The sequence below is a fragment of the Lutra lutra genome, chromosome 9, assembly GCF_902655055.1.
Source record: "Lutra lutra chromosome 9, mLutLut1.2, whole genome shotgun sequence".
Lineage (NCBI taxonomy): Eukaryota > Metazoa > Chordata > Mammalia > Carnivora > Mustelidae > Lutra > Lutra lutra.
Window position 1 is genome coordinate 32,855,147 of NC_062286.1, and position 26,057 is coordinate 32,881,203.

At 42.3% G+C, this 26,057-nt stretch overlaps 1 protein-coding gene across 1 annotated transcript in view; it reads right to left on the reverse strand.

Annotated features, from left to right (window-relative positions):
- Nucleotides 1–1,451: 1,451 nt before the first annotated feature.
- The window catches only part of SLC8A1 (solute carrier family 8 member A1), a 328,009-nt gene continuing 303,403 nt past the window's right edge, over nucleotides 1,452–26,057 (reverse strand). Inside the window, 1 exon segment of the mRNA XM_047745926.1 lies at nucleotides 1,452–4,903. Within this exon segment, the coding sequence (XP_047601882.1) occupies nucleotides 4,527–4,903 (377 nt within the window). The 3' untranslated portion in view covers nucleotides 1,452–4,526.

Here is a 26,057-nt window from a genome sequence, read left to right on the forward strand (position 1 = left end):
TGTTCTTGAAGTTATGAAATTATACTAAAGACGTGCTCTGAATCCAACTGCCCAAGATCAGAGACAGAAAACCAAAATCAAGAGAGACCCTCTACAGCTTGAACCAGGAAACACATTTCAAGGGAAGTTCTTAAAGGGGCTAATTTACATTCTGGAGAAGGTGATGTTTTGTCACTCTTAGAGAATGGAAGGCTTCATCATCTACAGGAGGAAATTTATTATTTTTCGAATTGCAGATATGTGTAGAACAAATGAGTCAGTCTCTATTTTGACAAGTTAGGATTAGGAATCCTGGGCTGTGGAATCAACAAGGAACCTAGCCCTGTGTGGAAAAGGCAAAGTGCTTCTGTTACCTGTGAGACCACCCGGAGAAAGGTGCTGTGTTGCAGATTCTCATCGTGAATGGAATCCACCTATCAGAATACCTGCAAGGTGGTTTAAAAGAGCATATTTTATCATTTTTTTCTTTGAAAACAACAAGTAAAACTGTGTTTATGCTCTATAGAAAGCGAAGGTCTCTGAAGTCTTCACTGGTGGCAGGCTTGAATCATTATCTGTGAACTAAAATTAGCTTATAAGAGGTTGAGAATCATTGAGCCATGACATTTTGTTGAAGAGTAGTTAAACAGTCAAGACTACTCTGGTCATTGAATTACTGTCTTTGGTATTTAAAGAAATAAATGTCGGCTGCTCATTTTGTGTTTAACCGAAGATTGGTAACTAGGAGACATTAATTGTTGATCCAAGAAAATATTTAAAGTAGACCTTATTTCCTTCACATGTGAAAGTGTGCCACACATAATCATATGTGGACATAATGAATTCAAAGAAGATTTTAAAGATCATATAAATAATCACTTACATGTATACCATGAATAGATTCTATTATAAGAACTGAACCCACTGATATTAATGTGGGCTCACAAATAAGTACACAAACTAGAGGTCACATTTTTTTCCACAAATGCTGATTTCTGGTGTCACCTCTTTCTGTACTGTTGACTGTAAGATAGGTCAAGACAATAACAGGTAATTAGAAATTATTGCAAGGAAGTTCTATTGGGAATCAAGCAGAATATAGTATGATACTAAATGACTAAATATCCCTTAGGATACAACTAGTTACTTCTGATCACTTTCATTGGGATTGATTTATTTGCTGTAATATTCTGCTACAAAGTGGTCTGATGTTTATGGTTCATATTCTTGGATGCAGAAAGAATAAAGTGATACTAAAAGATGCAAAAAAAAAAAAAAAAAACCAACCAAACAAAAACCCAACCAATTAGCGAAATGGAGAAACATCTACCAGACACATATATTCTGACACCCTGCTCTCTTGGGACATTAAAAATGAAATCTTGTATGATCAAAGGGTTGACATTTGCAAGAGTTTGAATACTGGGTATCTATTTTCTTTCTTTTGGATGAGGATACCAACTACACAATAATACCTTTTTGGTCTTTATTTCTTCAAAACATGAAAACAAAAATGAAGTAGATGACAATGAGAGGAAACATTCCATACAGATTATGCTGTATCACTAGTGATTAAATCAAACAATTAGAAACTTTATTTGTCTGTGTCAATAATGTGTACCATTTATAAGGAACAGCACAATTCGTGCACTTCCCCCCTAAAGCTGTGCACAATACACACAAAATAAACAAAATGAAATAACTTTACACAACTACAATTATTAACAACTCTGAACAATCAGAATCATATTTTCCCTATAACATGAAACTTGAAAAAGCAAACCAAAAAGCTTTGAAATTAAAAATCAATGGCAAGAATTTCTGAAAGTCCTCTGTGAAAATTTGCTATGGGATTATTGACATTCCAAATATGGCTAAAATTGAGTGCAAAAATCTAATGTTTAAACAACTCACATCCTTTGACTATATTTACTTGGTGTTTTCTAGGCTAGATTTCCATTTAGTAAATCTTAAAAAAAAAAAGGGTTAGGATGTACCCCCCAAAACTTAGACCCACGGTGTTGGACCATGGCCTGCTGGGGTGAGTCTTCTGGAGATATGAGGAACTGTAGAGATACGGGGCATAGAAAGGTACTGTTGATCAACAAAGATAAAAACTGGGGTTAATTGGACCTTTTCAGTCATCAGGATCACCCACATGATTGCTTTTCTTGGCTTACAATGAGGAGGTGTACAGATCTCCAAGATCAGCCAAGGATACATAGGATGCTTCCCCTAACCTGTGCTTTACTTCTTAGTTAAAAATCTTAGATATCTGGACAACTGTATTGGTACAATTTCAATGTGTTTATGTTAAGAGTTTTGTAGTTGTGTTTTCCCTTGCAAGATAAAGCTGTTTCCATATGACTGTGCTAACTTTTACCCATGGAAACAGCAATCACATAAGCCGTGAGCCTGCTGAGGGCAGGGATCTGGGCTGTCTTGTTCATGGTTTAGGCCCCAAGAGTAGCACAGTACCTGGCATTTTGAGTAGTAACCAGCATTTAATTATTCATCCAGTCACCAAATGTTTATTAAATGAATGATCATGATTACTGAGTAGAAGAAGAGGAGGAAATAACTGAACAGCTTTTTATCTCTTAAGTATCTTTGAATCAATACAGAGGTCCAGTGGTGTCTCTGACCTGGGATTCTTTTTAGAGAGAGACATCTCTGAGATGGGACCAATGTCATTCCATCTGTCCTCCTCACTGGCTTCACTACTTTGGAATGTTGGGTTTATCCATGCTCTTTGGTATTTTGAAATAGAAAGAGCCATTCCTTTTCCAGGCTGAAAAACCTCCCAGCGCAATCCTCTTGGGAGGCACTAATCTCATTTAATTGCTTACTCCTTCATCATTAAGTACAGAAGATGCACTTGCAAAGGCCAGTTGGTCTCCCTGGCTCCTTTCCTGCTCAGGAATTGCAGACACAGAGGAGTCTGGGTGGTGAAAGAAATGGGGCTCAAAATAGCCTTTTACATAAAAAAATAAAACGAACAAACCACTATCTACCCTCTGTGCCAGACAGAGCAGAAGTGAAATAAATACTTTGGGGGCAGGGGTGTCATGAAAATGGAGGCTCTCAAAGCCTGGGCACATCAAATCCAGCCACTGATCTACACCTCTCTCCTTGGCCTTCCGGAATCGTCAACAGGTGACTGCTTAGAGCCCTCTGGTGTATTCCACATGGCTAATTTCCCATGAAGATACTTGGTAGTTTGCCTGCTGTCCTCTCAATAGCTTTAACTTTCTAGCGAACTGTTATTGCTTCTTAGAAATGAACGTGCAGGTCCATGAACAATAAGCCATTTTCTCCTTTTATCCCTAGTATAATCAAACTCAATAACAACACAAAAGTTACAACTCAGGTGAAAAGGAAACTCACTTATGTCTTCAATGTCCAGTCAACATTGCTGAATGGGAGAACAGTATACACTATACTCTACTATATACAGATACGCTTATTTTGTTTTTCATCCATGCACTGTGTAACAGGTATCACAACAACATTCCCAAACAGGCACATGAAGAAGGAGCCAATGTTCAGTCATGGCTGGAACAGGATTGTGCAAGCCACGGATGCTTTTGAAAATAAAACCGACGCATGATCCCAGGTGACAGTGAACATGGGACTGGGACACAGTGATGCAGATGGAAAAGAATGATGTGCTTTTTGAGTGGGGTTATTCCTGTTTGCATGAGAGGTGGTGGGCAGGAGGAGGGTTGGGGTGGGGACCCGGGGGCTTAGCCAGGCTGGAAAACCAGAATAAGGGTCTTGCTAATCACAGTCCAGAGCTAAAGAGATAAGAAATAAATGATTTTGCACGTTCTTGGGAATCGAGGCACATCATTCCTGTACCTGTTGAACAAGAGTGCCAGGCATCATGTCTTTAAACATCAGACTGTATCTAGAACCATCACTTCTCCTGGCTGCATTCGAGCTCCCACGCTTCTCCTCGGAGGCAGCTCTACCTCTGCTCATGTTTCAGAGATGAGCATGGAATTTAGCAATCTAGTGAAGACATGCTGCAGCTTCCATGACCATATCCTTTCCTAATCCAAAATAACTTTTTTAAAGTGTTTGGAGAGAGTAATTATAAGGATTTAAATTTTCTTTACCAAAAAGCCATTTGCATATAGATTGATCATCACCTCCCACAAGAGAAACGAAAACCTTGACCCTCCCAACGAAACAACACAAAATCGAACGTCAGCCACCTCCCAGCTCCCACCAAAAACAAGCAGAAACAGAAAACAAAATCAAAGACTTAACGATTTATGAACCTGGAGAGAACACAGTCCTTCTAGGCTGAGCTGCAAAGACGCCCCTGCCTCCATGCCTTTGTTCAATGTGATGATGCCCCTGGGAATGGGAGGTGATGGTTTCTCACTCCGGCCCTAGTACAGAGTATGCTCTTGAAGCTGGATTCCATCAGCAGGTAAGTGAACATGACAAATGTCAGTTTCCTCTGTTCATTATACATAATATTTTATGTATATATATACGTATATATATATATAAATTTACTATATCTGATTGTTCCTTTAGAAGCCTTTTATGTGGCAGTAGGCCTCCAGGGAGGAGAAGAAAATGTACAAGAGCCACAGGAGCACGAAGAGGCAGGATGTGAGGAGCTTGGCAGTCCGGGGCCCACCCAGCTCACCTCCGATTTCTGGCCTCCGCCGATACAGCAGCACCCCCACGTTGATGAAAGCAAAAATGGTGAAGAGAGTGACAGAGAAAGCTAGTGTGCCAGGGGACACTTTGAACTGTTCCCCGTTGGCTGCGTGGTAGATGGCAGCGATGGACCAGGCCACGCCGATTCCCAGGAAGACGTTCACTGCGTTGCTGCCGGTGACATTACCTATGGACGCGTCTGCATACTGGTCCTGGGTGGCTGCCACTTTGCTTGCAAATGTGTCTGTGGAGGAAAAGGAAAAAGGCAGTGACACTCAGTATTTTAAAGTGGGCTGTGGAGCGCTGGAAGCTTCAGCCATGTACTCTAGGATCAAATCCCCCAGTGGAAACCCAGAGACTAGGAGAGGGTTTTGCTGTTCTCTGAAGTCCCGGTACTGTGGTCAGGACGATGGGATCGAGACATCAGAAGCCAAAGGTTTGGTGTTGGCTGTGTTATTGACCAGAGAATCTTGGTCAAGTTCTTGACCCACAGGTACCACAGGTCTCTGTCATCTTGATCTCGCAGGGCCACATTTTTCAGAGGGATCGTGGCCCATTGATGTCAGAATCATGTGGGGGTCCTGCTGTCATAATGGAATGTGTGACCCCAGGCAGATTACTTAATTTCTCTAAGTTTCAGTTTTTTAATCTGTGAAATGGGGATAGAGATGCCCATTTCAGGGTGTTGTTAGCCTGAAATACAACATGTGAAATGCTCATATTTCTTGGAGCAAGGTAAGAGTAACTCTTTTTTTCTTGTTTTGCAAAGACCATGTAATGCAGGCTAGATCAATTTACTAAAAGCGGAGGCAGGATCTGATAAGCGGAGGCAGGATCTGATACAGCTCCCCTTATCGAGCCGGTAAACAGAACTTGTGAGATACTCTGTTTCTTTTCTATATAATTTTCTCATTAATAACATCAAGGTCCTCTCAGCTACTTGGCAGAAGACTTTGCACAGAAGGTTTGTAGAAGATGTGAATAACTTGTCCAATTGAACTCAAAATTGCAGAGCCAGTAATGGCAGGTATGATATCACGGGAAGGTACTGTCATGCCACCTGCTCTGGTCATCTGGAGGTTCCCCAGATGCTGTGAGCATGCACAGGCTTGAGGGATATTGGAACTACTTCTCCCCTCTGTTGCTAGTCTGTTGCCACCATTAACCTTTGGTAAATCCCCAGTGGGGATGATACATAAGGCCTGTGAGCTTTTATCAGCCTCTAGATTTTTGTGCTTTACCCTGGCAAGTAGGTTATTTAGGCTGCTCAGAGGATACTGCAGAAGCAGTAGCCCCCCCCCCCCCCCTTTTTTGGAAAGGAAGTCAGTCAACATGGAAGGCCCCATCTCATTAATCCTGACCTTTGCAGTGGAAAAGCAGGTTTTACTTACTGTTCTATCATTAAACTAAGGCAAACACTGCTTCCTCTGTACCAGGCACTATTCCACACGTATTACACATGTGTTCTCATTTAACCCCCTTATCAGCCTTAAAAATGCTTCTGTTCCTTTTTGTGATTTGGGAGCACCTCTTGGGACAGGCCAGTAGATCAAGGCTTTTTTTTTTTTTTTTTTTTTTTTTTTTAATTTATTTGACAGAGATCACAAGTAGGCAGAGAGGCAGGCAGAGAGAGAGAGAGGAGGAAGCAGGCTCCCTGCCTAGCAGAGAGCCCCATGCAGGGCATAATCCCAGGACCCTGTGATCATGACCCCAGCCGAAGGCAGAGGCTTTAACCCACTGAGCCACCCAGGCACCTCAGATCAAGGCTTTTAAACCAAACTGATTCCATTTCCGAGCCCGTTCTCCCTCCGTACCACACTGTCACTCCCAGGAAGACTGAAGTTTTCCCTTCCTCATTTCAGATGGGCCTGATCCTTCCGCTCGGAAACCCAGACCCAGGGGCTTGCAGGATGCTCTTTCCTGCCTTGGAGCCAAGACTGCAGAAGGGGTTGGGTCTGTCTGCTCACCCGCCCGCCCGCCTGGATGTGCGCCGCTCTGTGTGTTCAGATCGTGCCCTGCAGCCCCGTGAGGGCTGTTCGGGAGGCTGGTGCGGAAAAGCCCAGGCGAGACGAATCTTAATGGTCTCTTGCACTGCATTATGAAGAATTATTAGGAGCTGCAGCAGCAGTCTCAAAAAAAAAAAAAGTTCTGCTTTTCTTTTTCAAGGACAGGCAGCTGAGCAAGGAAAGCCAAGGGAAGAGTGGAAGGCAAGAGAAAGCAGCTCACAGCTCAGCTGCCGCAGAGGAACATCTGAGACGGGGCTCTGCGCTGACATGGCGGCCGGCACCAGCTGGTGGCGAACAGACGGCCCGCGGCAGGCTGGGCCGTCGGGGTGGAGGTGCTGCCTCCCCAGGCTGCAGGGGCAGGCGGCCTGGTGCTGGGCCACACCTGCCTACCACTCCCTGGCATGGGCTACAGGGCACATTGGACTTCTGGGGTGCCCCATCTCCGCTCAACCCCTAGACTTTCTGGAGGTTTCTGCCGCTTAGCCAGAAAGGAATGAGGCATAACATCAAAGATTCCTGGGCCTCGGGGACCCTAAACACCCAGATTAGTCCTTTTGCCTGAAACGCAGGGCACACCCACATCTGCAGGGAGGTCTCCCTCCCTCGGTTTTTCAATAGCCTGTTGTGAATATCCAAGGGGAATTCTTGTAATAAACAGGCTCCTGTTTTCAAATACCTTTCTCTGGCTTCCCTACAAAATTAACAGCCAAAGTAACTAGTTTGTCACATAAATGAAACCTGTTTGGGGCCTTCGGCATCTGGTAGGTTTTATTTACCTGTGTTCGACATCAGGCCTTTTGTCTGTTTTAATTCAAAAGCTATGCAAAAGTGATAGAGACACAAGCAAATCCAAACCATTAACCTTAGCTCCAGCAGAGACAATGCTGTTTTTCAAATAAAATATGATGGAATCTCCCCAAATTACCTTCTATCACTGCTTTGCTGCTTCACGCAAAGAGCAGCACATCACACACCATATGTCAGGCACTGCCAAGCCTTACCCTGAACACTAAGCCCGTAACTTGCTTACGGTTGAACAAGGCAAAAGACACTCATATGCCATTCCTCAAAGTAAAATCTAAGAAATAATTACTGCTGTGGTTTCGGGGGGGGGGGGGGTGTCGTAATCCTATGCAGAACTTGGCTCAATAAACACATGCAAATCAGATTTCCCATGTGATTGGCACAAAGTAAGGCATGTTGATAATTACATATATGTATATATATATATATTTTCCTATGTATACACCTTAGGTCAGATTTCTAGTAGGAATTTTTCCTTTTAACTCTCACCTTGAACTCTAATAAATTTTGAATTAGTCATAGCCTTAGACTCAGTCATAGCCTTAGACTTTTCGTTCTGCTGCCTGGTACCTTTGACTAAAATTCAGTGATTGGGGAGAGGGGTGCCTGGGTGGCTTAGTTGTTAAGCATCTGCCTTCTGCTCAGGTCATGATCCCAGGGTCCTGGGATCAAGCCCCACATTGGGTTCCCTGCTCAGCTGGAAGCCTGCTTCTCCCTCTCGCACTCCCCCTGCTTGTGTTCCCTCTCTCACTGTGTCTCTCTCTGTCAAAAAATAAATAAAATCTTAAAAAAAAAAATCAGTAATGGAGAAGATTCGACTGGGAGACAGCATGGCTGGAGCTAAACCATACATCACAGAATCAGAACATAACTGTTCTCGGCAGACCTGTCTTAAGAGTTTCCTGTGTGTAACCTTGGCCAAGACATCTGGTCCATGAGCAAAAGAGGTCAGCACACTCCCCTTTCCTCCAGAAAAAAAATTTTTTTTCCTGAATTTCTCAAACTTTATAGCTACATACAGATTTAAATGTCCCTTCTGTAACAAGGATACTTATTATATTCCTACAGGTCACACATCAGGTTTACGATCCAGAGCAAGGGTTTCATCCCAGATGATTTGTTCTTGACTCTTAGCATATTTGCGGGGGCAGGTGTTCAACTACCAGGCAGTGTGCTCAGGAGCTGACACTGACGGTGATTTTAATTGGGATCTAGCCTGTTTGCGGAGGCTTCGCTTCTTCCCCAGCACCTGTGAATTCCTAACAGTAGACAGACCAGGGGGTACGGAGCTTCATTAAGGAGACAGTTTTAGCTCTTCTATCTGAGTGTTCTTGGCCAAGACACTTCAGTTTTTTTTTTTTTTTAAGGTTCTAGTTTCTTTATCTAAAATAAAGGATTTAGATTAGAATATCTCTAAGACTCTAAGTTTATTGTTTGGGTGGTACAGCACATCAAAATGCTAAATTCACATGTATGATTTTGGCGTTTCTCTTTTTTTTTTCATAGGAGTTGGTACAAGGGCAGCCTTCTTCATTAGACTTGATTAGTGACAATATCTCCTCATTTTAAAAAATGGCCTAAATGAAATCTTCAAAGATCCTAGGAGGGCCTCTAGAGCTGAAGATACTGCTATTGATCAAATTGTGACAGTATTTATGAAATTAAACCGTACCACACAGAGTCCGTACTTTTCCAAAGAGAGAAATGGTGAAATTATTTACTTGAAGTCACTTTGACCAGTCATCCATTTATATGAGTAAAGCCATGGGTACACATGAGACAGTGATGACTATTGACAAACAGTGTATGTAATGTCAAGTTCACACACGACTGGTGTGGGGAATGCTGGAAGAGCCTGGTTATAAGATCTGGGGCTTCACCCTCAACCCACTTAATCAGACTCTCAGAAGAAAGGATACGGGGATATGCATTTTAGTAAGTGCCTTGGGTGAGTCTTCTTGACACCAGTGTTTCAGAACCATGGCTCTAAGTAAGGCACGGGAATGGCTATTGTTCCAAATGCCCACTATTTGGGGGGCCTTGCTGAAAGGAACAGATGTTTGTTTTGGGGAAGCAGCTGATTTCTCTTAGAAACAGTGATGCCCTCAGATACCGGGGTTATTTTACTCACAGAACCATTTGGGTGGGCTTGGCGGAGGGGCCAGGCCTGCCTAACTGTAATGTCCTCCCACTCTCAAGTCACACAATGCTCTTATTACTTTTCTTTTAAGGTGTATTTTAGCTCGAGTGAGCGCATGGATTGGGCGGGGTGGGGGCAGAGGGAGAGAGTCTTCAAGCAGACTCCCTGCTGAGTGCAGAGCCCTTGGGCTCCATCCTGGGACCCATGAGATCATCACCTGAGCCAAAACCAAGAGTTGGACACCCAACTGACTGAGCTACCCAGGTGCACTAATGTTTTACTATCTTTAAACCTCATTCTGGGATAGATGCTACGAAAGGCCAAAAGGAGGAGGGAAATTTACTTTAGTTGAATTCTGGCTCTGTCACCTTACCAGGTAAGAAGCTTACCTACTTCCTAGGGCTTTAAAAGAAATGTGTTAACATGAACAGCACTCAGAAGAGGGCCTGGCAGCTAATGAGCGTTCAGTATTATTAGCTATTTTTATAATACAACAAACAGCACCAGAGCCCCAAACAATCAACAAGTGGTAAGGAATTCTGACCTAATGTGATAATTCTCAACTTTTAGGAAGTTATCACATCCTTTAAAGACTTACTTTATGATCCTATGCGTTTAAAAATGGGATAGAGCATAAAATTATTCTTAAAAATCAAAGACATTTTTTGGGGCTGCCTGGGTGGCTCAGTGGGTTAAGCCTCTGCCTTCAGCTCAGGTCATGATCTTGGGGTCCTGGGATCGAGTCCCACATCAGGCTCTCTGCTAGGCAGGGAGCCTGCTTCCTCCTCTCTCTCTCTCTCTCTACTTGTGATCTCTCTCTGTCAAATAAATAAAATATTTAAAAAAAAATCAAAGACATTTTTTATTTTGAAAATTCCATGTCACCTAAGCCATAAAACGACACTGGAGATGTGCTGGTTTCTAAGGCCCTCGTCTCACTGAAAGGCAGGCATCTCTGCTGCACAGTGCATCTGTTCCTCTCTTACTCCTCTCTTTTAGGCACCGTGTTCCCTTGCTCTTTTAGAATTCAAATGGAAATAGTCGAAGTACTAGTTCTTCTGTCGCGGAGGACTTTGAACAAGGTTTTGTCTTTAGTTGTGACATTTACCCAAGTAAATACAAACACCACACTGCCTCACACACTCTGCCGGTTCATCTCAAAAGAATCCTTATTTGACTTCCAAGCAAAGTTCAAGGGATCAAGGAATTACTGGTGTTTGATTGATTAATGACCAGTCAGGAATTGTAAAAACAGAAAAAGGGTAAAACACTTAAATGAGATTTCTGCCCATAAAAGCTGCTCCTGAAAGAGAGAGAAAAGAAATAGAGATGGTGACATGGCCTATTTTTAGAAGAGAAGAAAATGGAGGTAAGCAGAAAGCCCCAGAGGACTCGTGTTGGCAGATCAGAACACCTGCTTCTAGTCATTTTTATCCCCAACTGCAAATCAAGCACCAGGGCAACTTCTAAAAAATACCAGCTTTCTAACCCCACCCAAGTTTCTGCTTCATTGGTCTGAACACTGGTGGGTTTTTTTTTTTTAATTTTATTTATTTATTTATTTATTTATTTGGGGAATGGGGAGGTGCGAAGGGGGAGAGAGAAGCCTCAGCAGTCTCCACGCCCAGCATAGAGCCCGACGCAAGTCTCAGTCCCACAATTCTGAGATCATGACCTGAGCCAAAATCAAGAGCTGGACACTCAACTGACCTGTCCCTGGACAGCAGTATTTTTAAAGCTCCCCCAACTAGACTGAGATCCGCTCAGAGCCTTTGTGTCTTCGTCTGTGTAAGGACAATGGCACCTCTCATAGATTAGCCTGGATAACATATGAAATAGCACTGACACCATTTTTTTGTTGTTGCTGTTGTAACCAAATAACTTTTTGTTCTGCTTATATTAACTTGAATGTTTGCACTTTGCAAGGGTACCCTGGGACTTAGTTTTCCTAGCATGTATTTGAAATCCTGGTAGATTTTAAGGGCGCCTGGATGGCTCATTCAGTGAAACATCTGCCTTTGGCTCAGGTCGTGATCCAGGGGTCCTGGGATTGAGCCCTGTGTCAGGCTCCCTGCTCAACGGGGAGTCTGCTTCTCCCCCCTGCACTCCCCTTCTTGTGCGTGCTTGCTTGCTTGCTCGCTCTCTGTCAAATAAATAAAATCTTAAAAAAAAAAAGATATCCTGGTAGATTTTAAATTCAAAGATGAATTCTAATTAAAAGAAAAATAATGGGGGCTTATTTTCCAGGGGACACAAAACAGAGAAGAGGATGAACACAAACCAACAGTGCCATTTGATCGGCCTTCCAAAGTGTAATTTGATCCATGTTTTCAAAAGAAAATAACACTCCAGTCTTAAACACATCCATGATGGGGTGATTTTTCAGTATGATGATCATAAACATCCAAAAGAGGACCCAAGGTTCCCCTTCCTTGTCCAAACCTCTAGCTTCATGAGATTTGCTAAAATCCCTGGTTCTAAATCTCTGAGGTCAATAAAAACACTTGAGCATCTCAGAGAACTCTGAGATGGGGCTCATTCTATTCAATCGCTTCCTCACTCTCCCCACTCCCACTCTTGACCTTGAAAAAAGCCCCAAGCCCACTAGCTGGGTGTGGAGCAAAGAAGTGATGTTCTGCCCTGGTTGTCTCTTGAGACTTGGATTAACATGGTTCTGGAGTGGACTAGATTATGTATGTTAAGCAGGTTTGGTACTTTGACTTTGGGAGTCCTTCTTATTTCCTTCCCCAAATTAAAAGGTTCACGCAGATCATCGCCGTGGAAGTTCCAGTGTGTGCCTGAAAGACTAAGGGGCTTAGGTTGACTGACTTGAGAAAAGTCTCCTGATCTGGTCAAGTGATGAAAAGGCAGCCTGATGCTGACCATAATATTGCGCAGGTCCCCGGGAGTTCGTGTGAATCAGCGGTTCTGCTTGGCATTGAGACACATAAGCAAGCTGAGGTCACTGTCAGGAGTTCATTTGGTCATGTGGTTCCATGTTACTCTGTGGTTAACCATGGTCATTGCTGAAGAATGCTGGTCCTGATTTCCATGGACTGCACAATGTCTCTAGTCAGAGTAGTAAGGAGCCTGAGCTAAGGAGTAAGACCTAGTCCTCCTCCAATTTGCCGTACGCTGGCAGTGTGGCCTTAGGATAACCTCCCTTCAAGCCTCTGATATATAAAATAGGGAAAATAAAAATCCCCATTTATATAGCCATGACAATGATCAAAAGTACTGCAAAACAACTTAGCATGGCGTTTGGAAGTTCGTAAATGCACAGCAAATACTGTTATATTACAGAATTCTTAACAAAGGAAATGTTAATGTTATTAAAATTTTTCATTATGGTTTCCTTCAGCTAGGTGATTTACGTTTCATAGATCTTATGTAGGATTTTGGGAGAATGTGTGTCTCTTTGATGTCCAGAAATGATGGTGGTGATAAGGGCAACAATAGTTAACATTTACGAGGCTCCTAGGAGAGGCTCTACATATGGCTTCTCATTTAATCTGCAAAACAACCATATGAGCTAGAAATTTCTATTATCTTCATTTGATAGATGAGAAAACTGAATCTCTGAGTGTAAGAAATTTGTCCAGGGGCACCTGGGTGGCTCAGTGGGTTAAAGCCTCTGCCTTTGGCTCAGGTCATGATCCCAGGGTCCTGGAATCAAGCCCCACATCAGGCTCTCTGCTTAGCAGGGAGCCTGCTTCCTCCTCTCTCTGCCTGCCTCTCTGCCTACTTGTAGTCTCTGTCTGTCAAATAAATAAATAAAATCTTACAAAAAAAAAAAAAAGAAAGAAATTTTTTCAGAGTTATATAGCCAGTAAAAGGTGAAACTAGGATTCAGACCAAACAAATATGATTCTAGCTAGAGCTCATGTTCTTAACCACAGGTCCATGGTGGTTTATTTTTTTAGGATTCAGTTTTTGGGGAGAGAGAGAGAGAGAGAGAGAGAAGAAAAAGTGTGCAGGAGGAGGGGTAGAGGGAGAGAGAGAATCTTTTTTTTTTTTTTAAAGATTTTATTTATTTATTTGACAGATAGAGATCGCAAGTAGGCAGAGGCAGGCAGAGCGAGAGAGAGGAGGAAGCAGGCTCCCTGCTGAGCAGAGAGCCCGATGTGGGGCTCGATCCCAAGACCCTGGGATCATGACCCGAGCTGAAGGCAGAGGCTTTAACCCACTAAGCCACCCAGGTGCCCCAAGAGAGAGAATCTTAAGCAGACTCCGTGCTGAGCACAGAGCCTGACACAGGGCTTGATCTCATGACCCTGATATCATGATCTGAAATGAAACCAAGGGTTGGACGTGCAACAGACTGAGCCACGCAGATGCCCCAGAGCACAAGAGCATGGGTATTAACAAGGACTAAATAACATATCTGAAATTTGAAAATGGACAAAGCGTTCAAAGATGATATCCAGAAACTTCATTGTATTCACCTGGGACAGAAAGAGATTTTGAAGGGGCTATTTTCACGGATGACCCTTCATTCCTTTAGAACATTAGAGATCACTGACAAGGTAATTTTTTCAATTCCTTAAGTTCCTGGTTTCTTTTGGGTATTACATTTACACTGTCTTTCTAGTACAAAAAAATAGGCTCGAGAGAACCTACTTTTAAAATAACATCAAGGTACTGCTATTTTCAGCGTTGAGCCATAATTCTATTATTTTTATAATAAACCTTTTTTTTTTTTTTTTTAAGATTGATTTGAGAGATAGAGAGCGTGAGTGTGGGAAGGGTCAGAGTGAGAGAATATCCAAGCTGCCTCCCACTGAGCTTGGAGCCCAACTTGGGGCTGATCTCATAAGGCATGAGATCAGGACCTGAGTCAAAAGCAAGAGTAGGGGGCGCCTGGGTGGCTCAGTGGGTTAAAGCCTCTGCTTTCGGCTCGGGTCATGATCCCAGGGTTCTGGGATCGAGCCCCACATCGGGCTCTCTGCTCAGCAGGGAGCCTGCTTTCCTTCCTCTCTCTCTGCCTGCCTCTCTGCCTACTTGTGATCTCTCTCTGTCAAATAAATAAATAAAATCTTTAAAAAAGAAAAAAAAAAAAAAAGCAAGAGTAGATGCTTAATGGACCCAGCCACCCAGGTGCCCCTATAATAAACCATTATTTTATTAATACTGAGTCCATGAGGGTAAAGCATTGTTGAGATTTCGTCACGCAACATTTTTGGTAATTTTGAAAAGGCAAAAAAGGGCATGTTTGGGGCCAAAACAAATAGCTGACGGTCACTTTCCCAAACCAGTTTGTTATTAGACACAGCTGGGACGCCTTGCCTCGAACACAGTCCAGGGCTGCCCTGCACGATATAGGGTCCCTTCAGCTCGCTTCTTCCTTCCTTCCCCTTAATCTCCCTCTTTCCCTCAACCCCTCCCTTGCCTTTGAAGCCAGGTTTGTTCTTCTATTACTTTGTTCTATTTCTGGAACATCCATCCCTTATCTGAAGCGTCTCAAGTCCTACTTCAGAGATGGTAAAGAGTCTTGCCAGCAGTAGCCATGGCTGAGTGGGACAGGCTAGAAAGACTGCACTGTAACTTAGAGAAAACAGAAACCCTCTTTCTCCCTTCCAGGTAGCCCTCCTAGGTTAAAAGAGAACTTCCCTGTCAGCTGGGCCCTATTAGCATAATTCCGGGCCTGCAGATCTACATGGTACACTGAAGACACCCATGTGCCTTGTGTCCTTGTGTCCTTGTAGATATTTACCCATGTATATTCCCCCACAGACCTTCTCTCTTTGAAAGGGATTGCTTTGTGCGTTATGAGCTCAGGAAAGCACCAGCACTATTAAAAGCAGACAAACAGAAGCAACTCAAGAAATAGAAAAAAAAGGTCACTGCATACAACCTCAACACAGGCCTGGAGGCAGTAGGTGCTACCTGACGGTTGGGAGTTGAGGCGGTTCTAAAAAGTTTTGGTAATTCTTCTACTTCTGCTCCTACTTTGCGTTGATGGGTGTAAAATTTTTTTCCATTAGCTTATTACTATGGATTAACTGAATGGTCCCCAAAGGCATATGTGTCTATCAAAAGTCTTAAAAAAAATCACAAAATCTTTGATCCAGCAATTTTATTTTGGGGGATTTAGAAGTAATCCTGCAAGTGTAAAAGTTTATGTGTGGGGGTGGTCAGTGCAGAGTTTTTATGTTAGAGAAAAATTAGAAAACTATCGTTTCTGGTAAAAAAAAAATTACAAGTTTAATGTGCAACTGTTAAAATTATGGTTAGAGGTACAATAACGAAGTAAAATGTTCATGACACTGCTAAGTGAAAAAGGTTCTGTAACTATGCTTAATATAAGTCCATTAAATGTGGGTAATTAGTTTTATCCTTGTATATACATTTTTGTTCAATTTCTTTAAACATCCCAGGATTTTAAAATGAAATAAAGATATAAGAATGCAAATGGATGGTGGGATTGCTGGATGTTTTTTTTTTTTAATTTTGTGCTTATTAATATTTCCCATTTTAATTATAAAGATTGTGTTTATTGTATTATTAAAGGGCTAACCTACATTTTTTTTAAAAAAGTCTCATCTACATAATAGAGTCTGCCTGGGAAGGGATGAAAGGCTGATTTTCAGACTTTTCTGTTCCTTTTGGTGGTCAGGGCTATGGTAGCAAGATCCTAAGAAGGAAGGTATTGTATGAAGGACACACAGAGCAGGTGCATTTCAATGGGCAGCAGGGTGGGGGGCAGGTAGAAGTGATGAGGAGATTTCCAGGCCCTGGCCTGGAGTTCGGAGTCAGGCAGGTGCCCAGGACAGGCCATAAAGGGGAACGAGGATTCTGAAAACAAACTTCACCCACTATAAAAGTTTTCTGAAGACCACTTGTGAGGGGAAGAGATGTGTGGGTCTTAGTTTCCTTCCAACCATTCCTGTCAGGTAAGGATGGACTATAGAGCAAGGCCCAAATCTTCTCATTTTTGCATTTGTGTTCCAGCAACATCACATTGTATTTACTAATTGTATATTCCATTGACTTCAACCCACAAAATTAGTTTGCATATTCATTTGTTAAGAGCTCTGTCCCCTTGAGACTTCTGGGAAAGGACCTAAGACCCAAGTGTTCATTGGTGCTTCAGCTCTCAATAGAGATGCAATTTGCAACGCAGAGACTAGAAAGGAAGGTGTGGAGCTGTATCCAAGCTGCTAAGGGTACGTGATGAGACGGAACTCTAACGTCAAGTTCTATCCTTGTCTCTCTCCCAGGCACCTAGTATAGCTCTCAGTAGACACTTTTAAAATGTCTTTCGACTAAAAATTCTTATTTTTACATCTTAGAATTTTCAGAGCTCTCCCATAGACGTTGTACCATTTGCTCTTCGTGACAATTCAGTGGGTGGGTGGACGGGAGCAGCAGGTGGAAAAGATCAGTCCTGATCTTTTCAGGGGACAAAGCCAAAGCTCCCCAGGAGTCCGACGGAATGGGAACGCAGGGGTGGGCTTAGAATCCACGTTCTGTAGTTCCTGGTGACCAGGTCCTCATGCGGCGGCCTTGTTTCCAAGATCCTTCATCAAATCCCGTTCTTGCCAGATACTACCCCATGCTCTGAACCGAATAACACATCAAGATTGCCTACCTCCTAGGGCTGCGGTGGATATTGAAGAGATCAATTATACAAATGTACTTTTTAAACAATGAAGCTATGCAAACGCGGTTCCTATTGAAACACTTTTTGTTTCATGCAAATGCTCTGCCCTGATGAAAACATCATGAATCACTGATGCCTTAATGTGGATCATTTGTTGGTTATTCCAAAGTAATAACTGACACGGAACATTCCCAAGGGGAGGGGAAGAAGCACTGGGGAGAAAAATCCAGGGCACTCGGGTACTCTCCCGCAAGAACAGATGTGGTAGGGGCTGAGAAGAGAGTCACAGTTGCCCAGAGAGAGAAGGAAACCACCGAATAACTCAAAGGGGTTATTTAAAGGAATAGGCCAGGGAAAAGTAACCCCTATGCATCACTTCTAAGATTAGAACTGCCTGGATGAATTTTCAGGTGGATAACTAGAGGTCTGAGTAGGTAATTTGCCGATTCTTGGTATAAGGAGTCACACCACCCTATTAAAATCCTCCTCCACGTGCATAGAACACACGTGCTCTCAATGCCAGGATTCCATAATCCTGCTTTATTTTCTTTTCAACACGGTTCATGCTCACTGCTATCTGAAACATTATCCTATTTTTGTGAAGCATCCATTTTTTTCCACTGAGGTGTGAACTTCATGGGATTCAACCTAACATTGGTCTTGTTTATCCCTCTGTGTCTACTGTGTCCCACAGGGCCTACTATATAGTGGGGGCTCCCTAAATATTTGTAAAATCAACGAAATTGAGTGCAGAATAGTTCTGGATCCTATGCTATGGCCCCCTATCCTACTGCTTCCTTTGACTTAGTTTAAAAATGGTATTAATCTCCTTCTTAATGTCTGATGACTAGTGTAGAGAGAAGACCACCTGACGATTTGATGATCAAGAATGCCATATTGTCTCACTCAGTTTGCACTTCCTGGTTCCTGGCTTCATCTGTCAGAACATAAGCTTTTAATTTTCACGATTGCTTTTCACTACTATCCCTGCTGTGGACTCAACCCAGGTGTAGCAGTTGTAAAAGAAAGGGCTTGATCCACATTCTCAGGACAAAAAGACTTGATACTGAAGTTACCAACACGAGGTTCTTCTGGGTGCTATGACCCTTGTCTCCCTAAATGTGAAATTCTAGAAGCACAGACCAAAGGACGGGCAGCACCCGAGCCACTTCTGATGCGACCTCACCCTGAATACTGAGCCCCCCTCTGAACAACCTGACTTGTGGTGCTCTAGTTTGACGGGTGACTTTAGGGGTTCTGGCTTGCCATGTTTCAGCCGGCTGAAGCATCCTCAGACATAGAATCCTTCAGGGAAGGACGTTTTCATGATCCTTTTGCCACATTTGTGGTGATTTGTTGTTTTACAACTGCAATGCAGGAATGAGAAAGTATAATTAGCCCTCTGCTGGGTCCATTTGTAGACCCCAGCGGGGATCTCTGCAGTTCGGGATGACAGCAAGTCTTGCTTCTTGTCTCAACCCATGATTTTTTATAATGATAACCTAATAATAGCTTACAATTTATGGAGGACCATGTCAAAAAGCCCCCTGGGCTCCAGAGGGCAGGGGAGAGGAGAAAGAAAACAAATACAAAACACAATACTCTGATTGTAAACGATAGAACCAAAGTAAGCTGCCTTCTCTTTAGCACAAAATACAGGATTTATATGTGCTGAGCTAAACAAAGGTTGTCAAATATGATCACCAATAGATTTGGCATTTCTGGGTCATGTGCCAGGAAAGGTGGCCAAAGAACGTAAGGCGTTTTATGGATTTAAATTCCTTTTCTGGAATGAAGCAGAATATGAACTAATAATACATAGTTTATGTTTCATTCTTGGGAAGAGGCAGGATGTGAGGCCTGTGTGCTGAGGAACGTTGACGGCGTTCCAGCTGGCTTTGTGCAGAAATGCCAAGTACCACGGTTTCATGCTATAATATGCACTATCCCCAACAGATATTAAAATGCTTTTACAGTCACATGTAAGACTTGCTTTTTATTTGCCTTCTTTTCTCAAAATACCATTGGGCCTTAAATTTGTTGCTCAGGCAGTGCCATGACATGGCAATTAAGTTCTGCTTTTTTATACTACACATTTTTTTCTTTTGAATTTAGTAATAATAGGTCACTCTGTGTGTAGGGAGAACGTGTCCATGGCCTCTGTTCAAGGTCCTGGGCTCTACTCACTTCCTAATGGGTCCAGGGGCCAATGACTAGTATCTACAGGGTGACATGCTGAGGCCAGGGATAAAAGTAAGAAGCTGAACTCATTGGATTTCCCTCCTTAGCACTGCGTTATGATTACCTGACGCCCTGGACCAAGGATATTTAGGCTCAAGGTGTTACCCCAAGAGTCATAGTGCTAATTCAAAATACTATTGTGTGGTATTTTCCCCCAGCGATTTGGAATATATGAGCCAAGATTACCTTTGTGGGAAGGATTGTGTTAGAACAAGTGGGATTGTTCTAAAGGCTGGCTGCACAGTTCCATATATGGACAAAGGGATGAAGACCGAAAACCTCTCCCACTTGTAGTTTGCATATGTCTGTAGAGATTTTGTGGTGCACAAAACAAAAATTATTTTAAAATCTTACAGAACCTGAGGTAAATGACTACCTTTTGTATTACTAAAATGCAATTACTATCATGTAGAGAACCTGTGACCTTTTTATATTAAAATTGGTCCCTGCGAAATGTTGAAAAAAGACAACTCTGTAGGTCAAGAAGTTACATTAGTGGTTGCCTGGGGCAGGAGGTAGAAGTGGGGATTACCTGTCAGGAGGCAAGAGGGATCTTATTAGGGTGATGAAATGTTCTAAAACTGGATTAGGGTAGTGGTTACAGGGCATTGTAGATTTGCTAAGAAAATCACTGAACTGTATCCCTCGATGAGTGACATTTCTGGTATATATATTATGTCTCAATAAAGTTGTTAAAAAATGCAGCCTGAGGCCTGAATGTGGAAGAAAAGAAATGCAAAAAAAGTGGCTCTTGAAATTTTTCATTTTCATTATCTTATTTTCAAATGGGAGAAGGGAGAAAAATGAAAGTTACCACCTCAACCTTATTTACAAGTCCCCCGTAGGAGACCCGTGCTCTCATGAATCCCCTTGGAGCAAACAGGTCTTAAGGCCTTCAGTGCACTTGACATTTGCTCCCTTTGGAATATACCTTGAGACTAAAAAGGGGAGGAAATTTGTATTCATCCACATTGCACATTCATAACACCCACTCTCTGAACACACACACACACACACACACACTCATTACCCACACCGCTGAATGGGGTGATGTTTCTGCCAATGTCCTTGCTTTGGGTGACCTAGACTCTGTAGGAAGGATCAGATAAGACCAGGATGAAATATTTTTAGCTTCCCTTCTCCTACACTGTGGTTTTTGTGGAACTGAGTGCAGGTGGCTGGCATGGGGTTGGGACACTAATCTAAAGACCATGGAGCTTCCTGTTGGGCATGCCGCGCGCTGAATTCTCATGGACCTCCTACGAGGGGACCTCATGGTCAGCATCTTGGTCCCCCTCCAGCCTCGTGCTCCCTGCCCGCTGTTCACGCAGTCCTGCCCTGGAGACAAATCCAGGATTGTAAATGCCAGCAAAAAAAATTAAAAGAACTGAACACAAACTCTTCTTTTGGGCCATAAGAATAAAGGATACGAATAGTTTTGAAATGGGTCTTTCCCAGGTTTTTATAAGATGCTTTGGGTCTGCTGTCTGGAGTCTACTGCCCAGTGTTTTTTCAGTTTCGGATAACAGGCTGTTCGTGTGCCATTTATGGAGCAAATCTTGTGAAATCTAGTATTCAGCCTTCCTTTGTTTTGCTCTGTCCTTATGTTTGCTTTTGTGAGCTGCTTTCAACTGCTATGACATCACCTATTCGTAAGAGAGTGTGCTGAAACATACCGGGCATTTTACCTCCAGCTCTCTGTTCCCCGGCATGAGGCTGAGATAAGGTCCTAGGGAAAGCCCTCCGAAGGATTAGTGCTGCGTGGTGCTGCACTCTGGCTGTGTCCCTGGGTGGCTCTGCCTCTTGGCCGGACCACGATCAGAGGGCCTGTTTTCAGCAGTGCTGACCTTTCTTGGGGGCAAAGAAACTGCTTATTAGGGTATCTGGAAATGAAATACACCTGCCCTTTAGGATCCTCTTGGGGGAACAGACATTAAAGCCGTGGGGAAATCATGATGCAGAGTAAAGCAATTCTGTTTTCATTCCCATTTAAGCTGATGTGAAATGTTAATCATCCAATTAAAAATGTATACACACTGTAGCTACGGCACTTCCTCTCCAGCCTGTGGCTGAGTTGAGACGCCAGTGTTCAGAGGATTAAGCTCAGAGAGGATACAGTTGCAGGAAACAGGAATGCAATTGGGAATGTCTATCTCACCAGGATTCCTTATATAGGACCATAATGAAGCCAGGCTGAGAATTTACTTTGTTTGCTATTTTCACTTGCTGTGATGTAGCTAGGTACCAGTAGGCCTAAACCCATGTATCAGTCCACTGAAGTAGAAAAGCAAAGAGGGGTGCCTGGGGGGCTCAGCCAGTTAGGTGGCTGCCTTAGGTTTGGGTCATGATCCCAGGGTTCTGGGATCGAGCCCTACATGGGGCTCCTTGCTCAGTGGGGAGCCTGCTTCTCCCTCTCGCTGCCTGCCTGCCGCTTCCCGCTCCCCCTGCTTGTGCTCTCTCTCTCACTATCTCTCTCTCTGTGTCAAATAAATAAAATCTTTAAAAAAAAAAAAAAGCAAAGAGATTTTTTTTTTTTTTTGAGCAGCAATCATATGTGAGGCCCTGTGCTGGGTACTTGGTTAAAGTGCTCTCGTGTCATCCTCACTACAAGTCCGAGACAGATTTTCATGTCCCTGTTATTCAGGTTAAGGAGCTAAGGTTGATAGGAGGTGAGCAATTTGCCTCTAGGGGTGTCATACATCTTATAAGTGGCGCGGGTGTGTTTGAACTCATGTCCATCTGACTCTAAAGCTCGTGTTCTTTTATACCTCCTGGTGGATCTCTTAACACTGTACTAAGAAGATTTTGCATAGTCTTTCTGATATTGAGAGAGTTCACGAGTTCATCTGTGAACCCAGAAATGAGAACACTGTCTCAAGTAGGATGGAGGGAGAGGAAATGATTGCATCCGTCAGATTCCTTGTGGTTCTCCTGGGTAGATCAGATGGCTGTGAGGTTTCTGAATGGCTGAATACAGTTTCCCCTGAGAAGAATATTTTATTTGTTGGGGGTGCTGTGTTTCCTTCTGGCCCCATCTCTGTTGTTCGGTAAGGGGTAGGCTGAGTGTGTGTAGGAATAGATACCTTGGACATTTATCTCTAGTGATCCTACTCCTGGGCTCCTACTTCTTTCTGCTCAGAAACTTAGAAGACTGGGCTTGATTTCCAGAATGGTCAGTAAGTCTTTGCAGAACATGACTGCTGAGAGAACATCCCCAATATCTTTCTTGGGGCCTATTGACCCCAGTGGCTGGCCAGCCTTGTATCACAGGAATCTTTGGTCTTGGCGCAGAATGACCAGACCTCCTCTTGTGGTTACTTCCATTAGCAATGCATGGATATGCTCATGCAGATTACCTTGGCTTTTTTTTTTTTTTTGCCAGCTAGGTCAGAGCTGAACAGATTTAAAAGGGTTTCCAATGGTCTTAGTGTTTAAATTTTTATGTGTAAGAAATGCTAACTGTTTATGTGTATAGAAATAGTCCTTTACCGTTTCTGAAATTTTTGGAAGCATGTATTCTACTAGGTATTTTCCATGCCAAAGAGAATAATGATAGTGCCTGGCCCCAAAGAGCTTGAGTATAATTCTGCTGTATGCTTTAAAAATGGGAAATACTAAATGGAATCAAAGAGAGAAGTAATTTTCCCCAAATTATAAGGTATGTGAGGAGGAATGTATAGAATGCTTACTTTAAAAGTGAAACCAAGGTGGAATGAGAGTGGTTGAGTACGGATTATAATAGAGACATGATTTGTCATTGACTGAAACTTGAACTGGATATGAGCAAATCATTTATTCTCTTGAGCCTTAATTTCCTAGTTAACTAAGGACTTTGGTGCTTATTCTCTTTATGCAATAAAGTGACTTTTAGACAGCACCACCACTATATACATCCATGGGTATGGTACCCTGTACATACCCAGGAGTATCATTTAGATTATGGTGATCCCTTCAGATTGCCGTATACAACGTGTAAAACCATACATGTTACTTTAGGATCCACTGGAAATAGAGCAGCAAGATATAATAAATTGCAATGTCCTATTACTCAAGTATATGATATAGTATTGTAATTTTTAGAGTTATTATAGGTCGGGAAACTAAAACCCAAAACATGTTAACCATCCATAGTGATTCTTTTTTCTGCAAAACAAATAGTGTTTTCTAGTACAATATTAAAGAGGTAAAAAATAAAACTCATTTTTAGGAGAAGGGTTTAAGGAACAAAAAATAAATAAGTAAACCTCAGTGGGGACAAAATCACTTCCTATCACTTAATGATATAACCTAAGTAATATAACAGAGCATGTAAATACAGTGCACATGCCTAGCACATGGTGGAGTGATGTGGTAAATATTTTAAAATTTCCACCTCTGCTCATAAAACTTTTCCCACTCATTCTCGTTTCTGATGGTTTCTATTCCTTTTGACGTTTTGAGAGTTGATGTCAGTGTAATTATTTCTTGGATTAATACCAATTTTCAGTTGACAAAGTGCTCTGAGGCCCATAGTGCTTAATCCTCTCATCAACTCTGCTTAATACATGCCCATTTTACAGGCAAAGAAACCAAGGCTGAGTCAAAAAATCAATTTGAGTCATACAATGAGTAATGATTGGAAGTCCAGCTTTCCTGGATTGAGTTCTAATGCTCCCATCCCTGTATCCCCTCAGTATACTGTCATTGATACTGTGCTAAGAGAATGTAGAGAATAGCTAGGATAACCAGGTTTTGTCAAATTCTTCCTATGATAGTTAGAAATCTGGAAGTAATGTAACTTTAAAATAGCACGCAGTTTCTCTCTTATTTTTAACAAAACGTTCTATATACAGAATGGGAAAAAATGCCTAAAATCATCTATTTTCTTTCCCTTCATGACTTAAAATTTCTACAGTGAAATAATTCCTACTTGACAAAACTTAAAGGATATTTAAAACACTGTAAATGAACAGAAAATCTAACAATGCCAGAGGCTAAGAAACAGCTCTAGGATACCCAATTTTTAAAGTGTTGTGGTCCTAGGAGTAAACAACTCATAATTGGAAGTTATAGGGGGTAGTAGGCTAGATTCAGGCACAAGCCTTAATCAAGATGTATGGAGAAAGACCAAGGCAGAACTGAGTGAAGTAAAAATATTCCCAACTCCTTAACATCTAAGAGATTTCTCTGTAATTAAGGAAGGATGCTTGCTTCTACTTGACTCTAGTAGAGCAACAGATGAAAGGAAAATCATGTTTTGAACATGATATAGAAGCTGGGATATCTTGACCCAAAATACCCAGTATTATCCAAGTAAATAATTGTAAGCTAAAAAGGTGTATGATACAGTTAATGCCTACTACAAAAATGGCTGGGTTCTAAACTTGTTGGATTAATTTCTCTTGAATTTTGAGCCTGTGTTCTATAGAAACAATCTGATGTAACATAGTTATGGACCCAAGTTAGGCTACTGCAAAATGCCTATTTAGCACTACACAATGTATCAAAAGTTTTAAAAGTATTGGCCTGAATTTGGGATCTTGAAAGCAGGGATGATAGCAGAGAAAAGAATGAAGAAGGGACAACCTATCTCACTCCTCATCACACTTTCCAGCATAGCCAAATTGTGAAAGAGGAGACTCCATGCTCTTAAGTTACACATGCCCTTCTTACCACAATAACCTACCCAGATATATTCCTCAAGAATAAGCCACACTACAAAAGTATGTATGGCATATCTCCCTCAATCATAACTTTAAATCTTTTTTGTCTCTAGGTGTTAAGAAAGCCATCTCTTTTAAGTAACTCATACTAATGTGTAAATGACTGATTTGTACATTCATTTATAGACAAAGCACATCCACACAAACACACAAGCACATGGGCATATACAATTCCATTACTTATGTATTAGCGAGGCATGATTTTAGGAGCCAAAGATAATGAGAGATTGAAAGGGCAGGATTTTCCCATGAAGCTTACATTTCAGTGGTGAGAGGTAGACAGTAACATTCAAAACCAAATGCAATGTCCAGAAAGTAATAAGGACTCTATTATAAGGTGATATAAGATGCTTCACATTGGTGGTTAGGAAAGGTCTCTTTGATGAAGTGATTTTTAAGATGAGATATACTTGAAGACAAAGAACCAGTCTTGTGTAAATGAAGGGAAAGGGCATTTCAGACAGCGAGTGCGACCTTGAGAAAGGAGTGAACCTGGGGCATGGAGGACAGTAAACAAGACAGTGGGGCTCAAGAACAGTGGGGAAGGGGGAAAACAGAATGGAAAGACAGTCAGGGGCCAAATCACATAGGTCTTTGTAAGCCAGGGGGGTACTTCTGACGTTTATCCTGTGTAGGGAGCCCACGGAAGATTGTAGGCCGAAATGCAGTCTGATTTGCATCTTAAAACAATCCTTAGCAGAAGCATGGAGACAGAGAGGAGGCGCCTGCAGGGATCCAAGAGAAACAGCCTACCAGGACTTGGTGGTGGAGAGAGAGCTAAATGGGTCCTGTCAAGATGCACCATAGAGGTAAGATCTGTAGGAGTTTTGAATGTCTTGACTGTGGGGATGAGGAAAAAGGAATCAAGGGCACTGTTGATATGTTACTGATGATGAGGATGA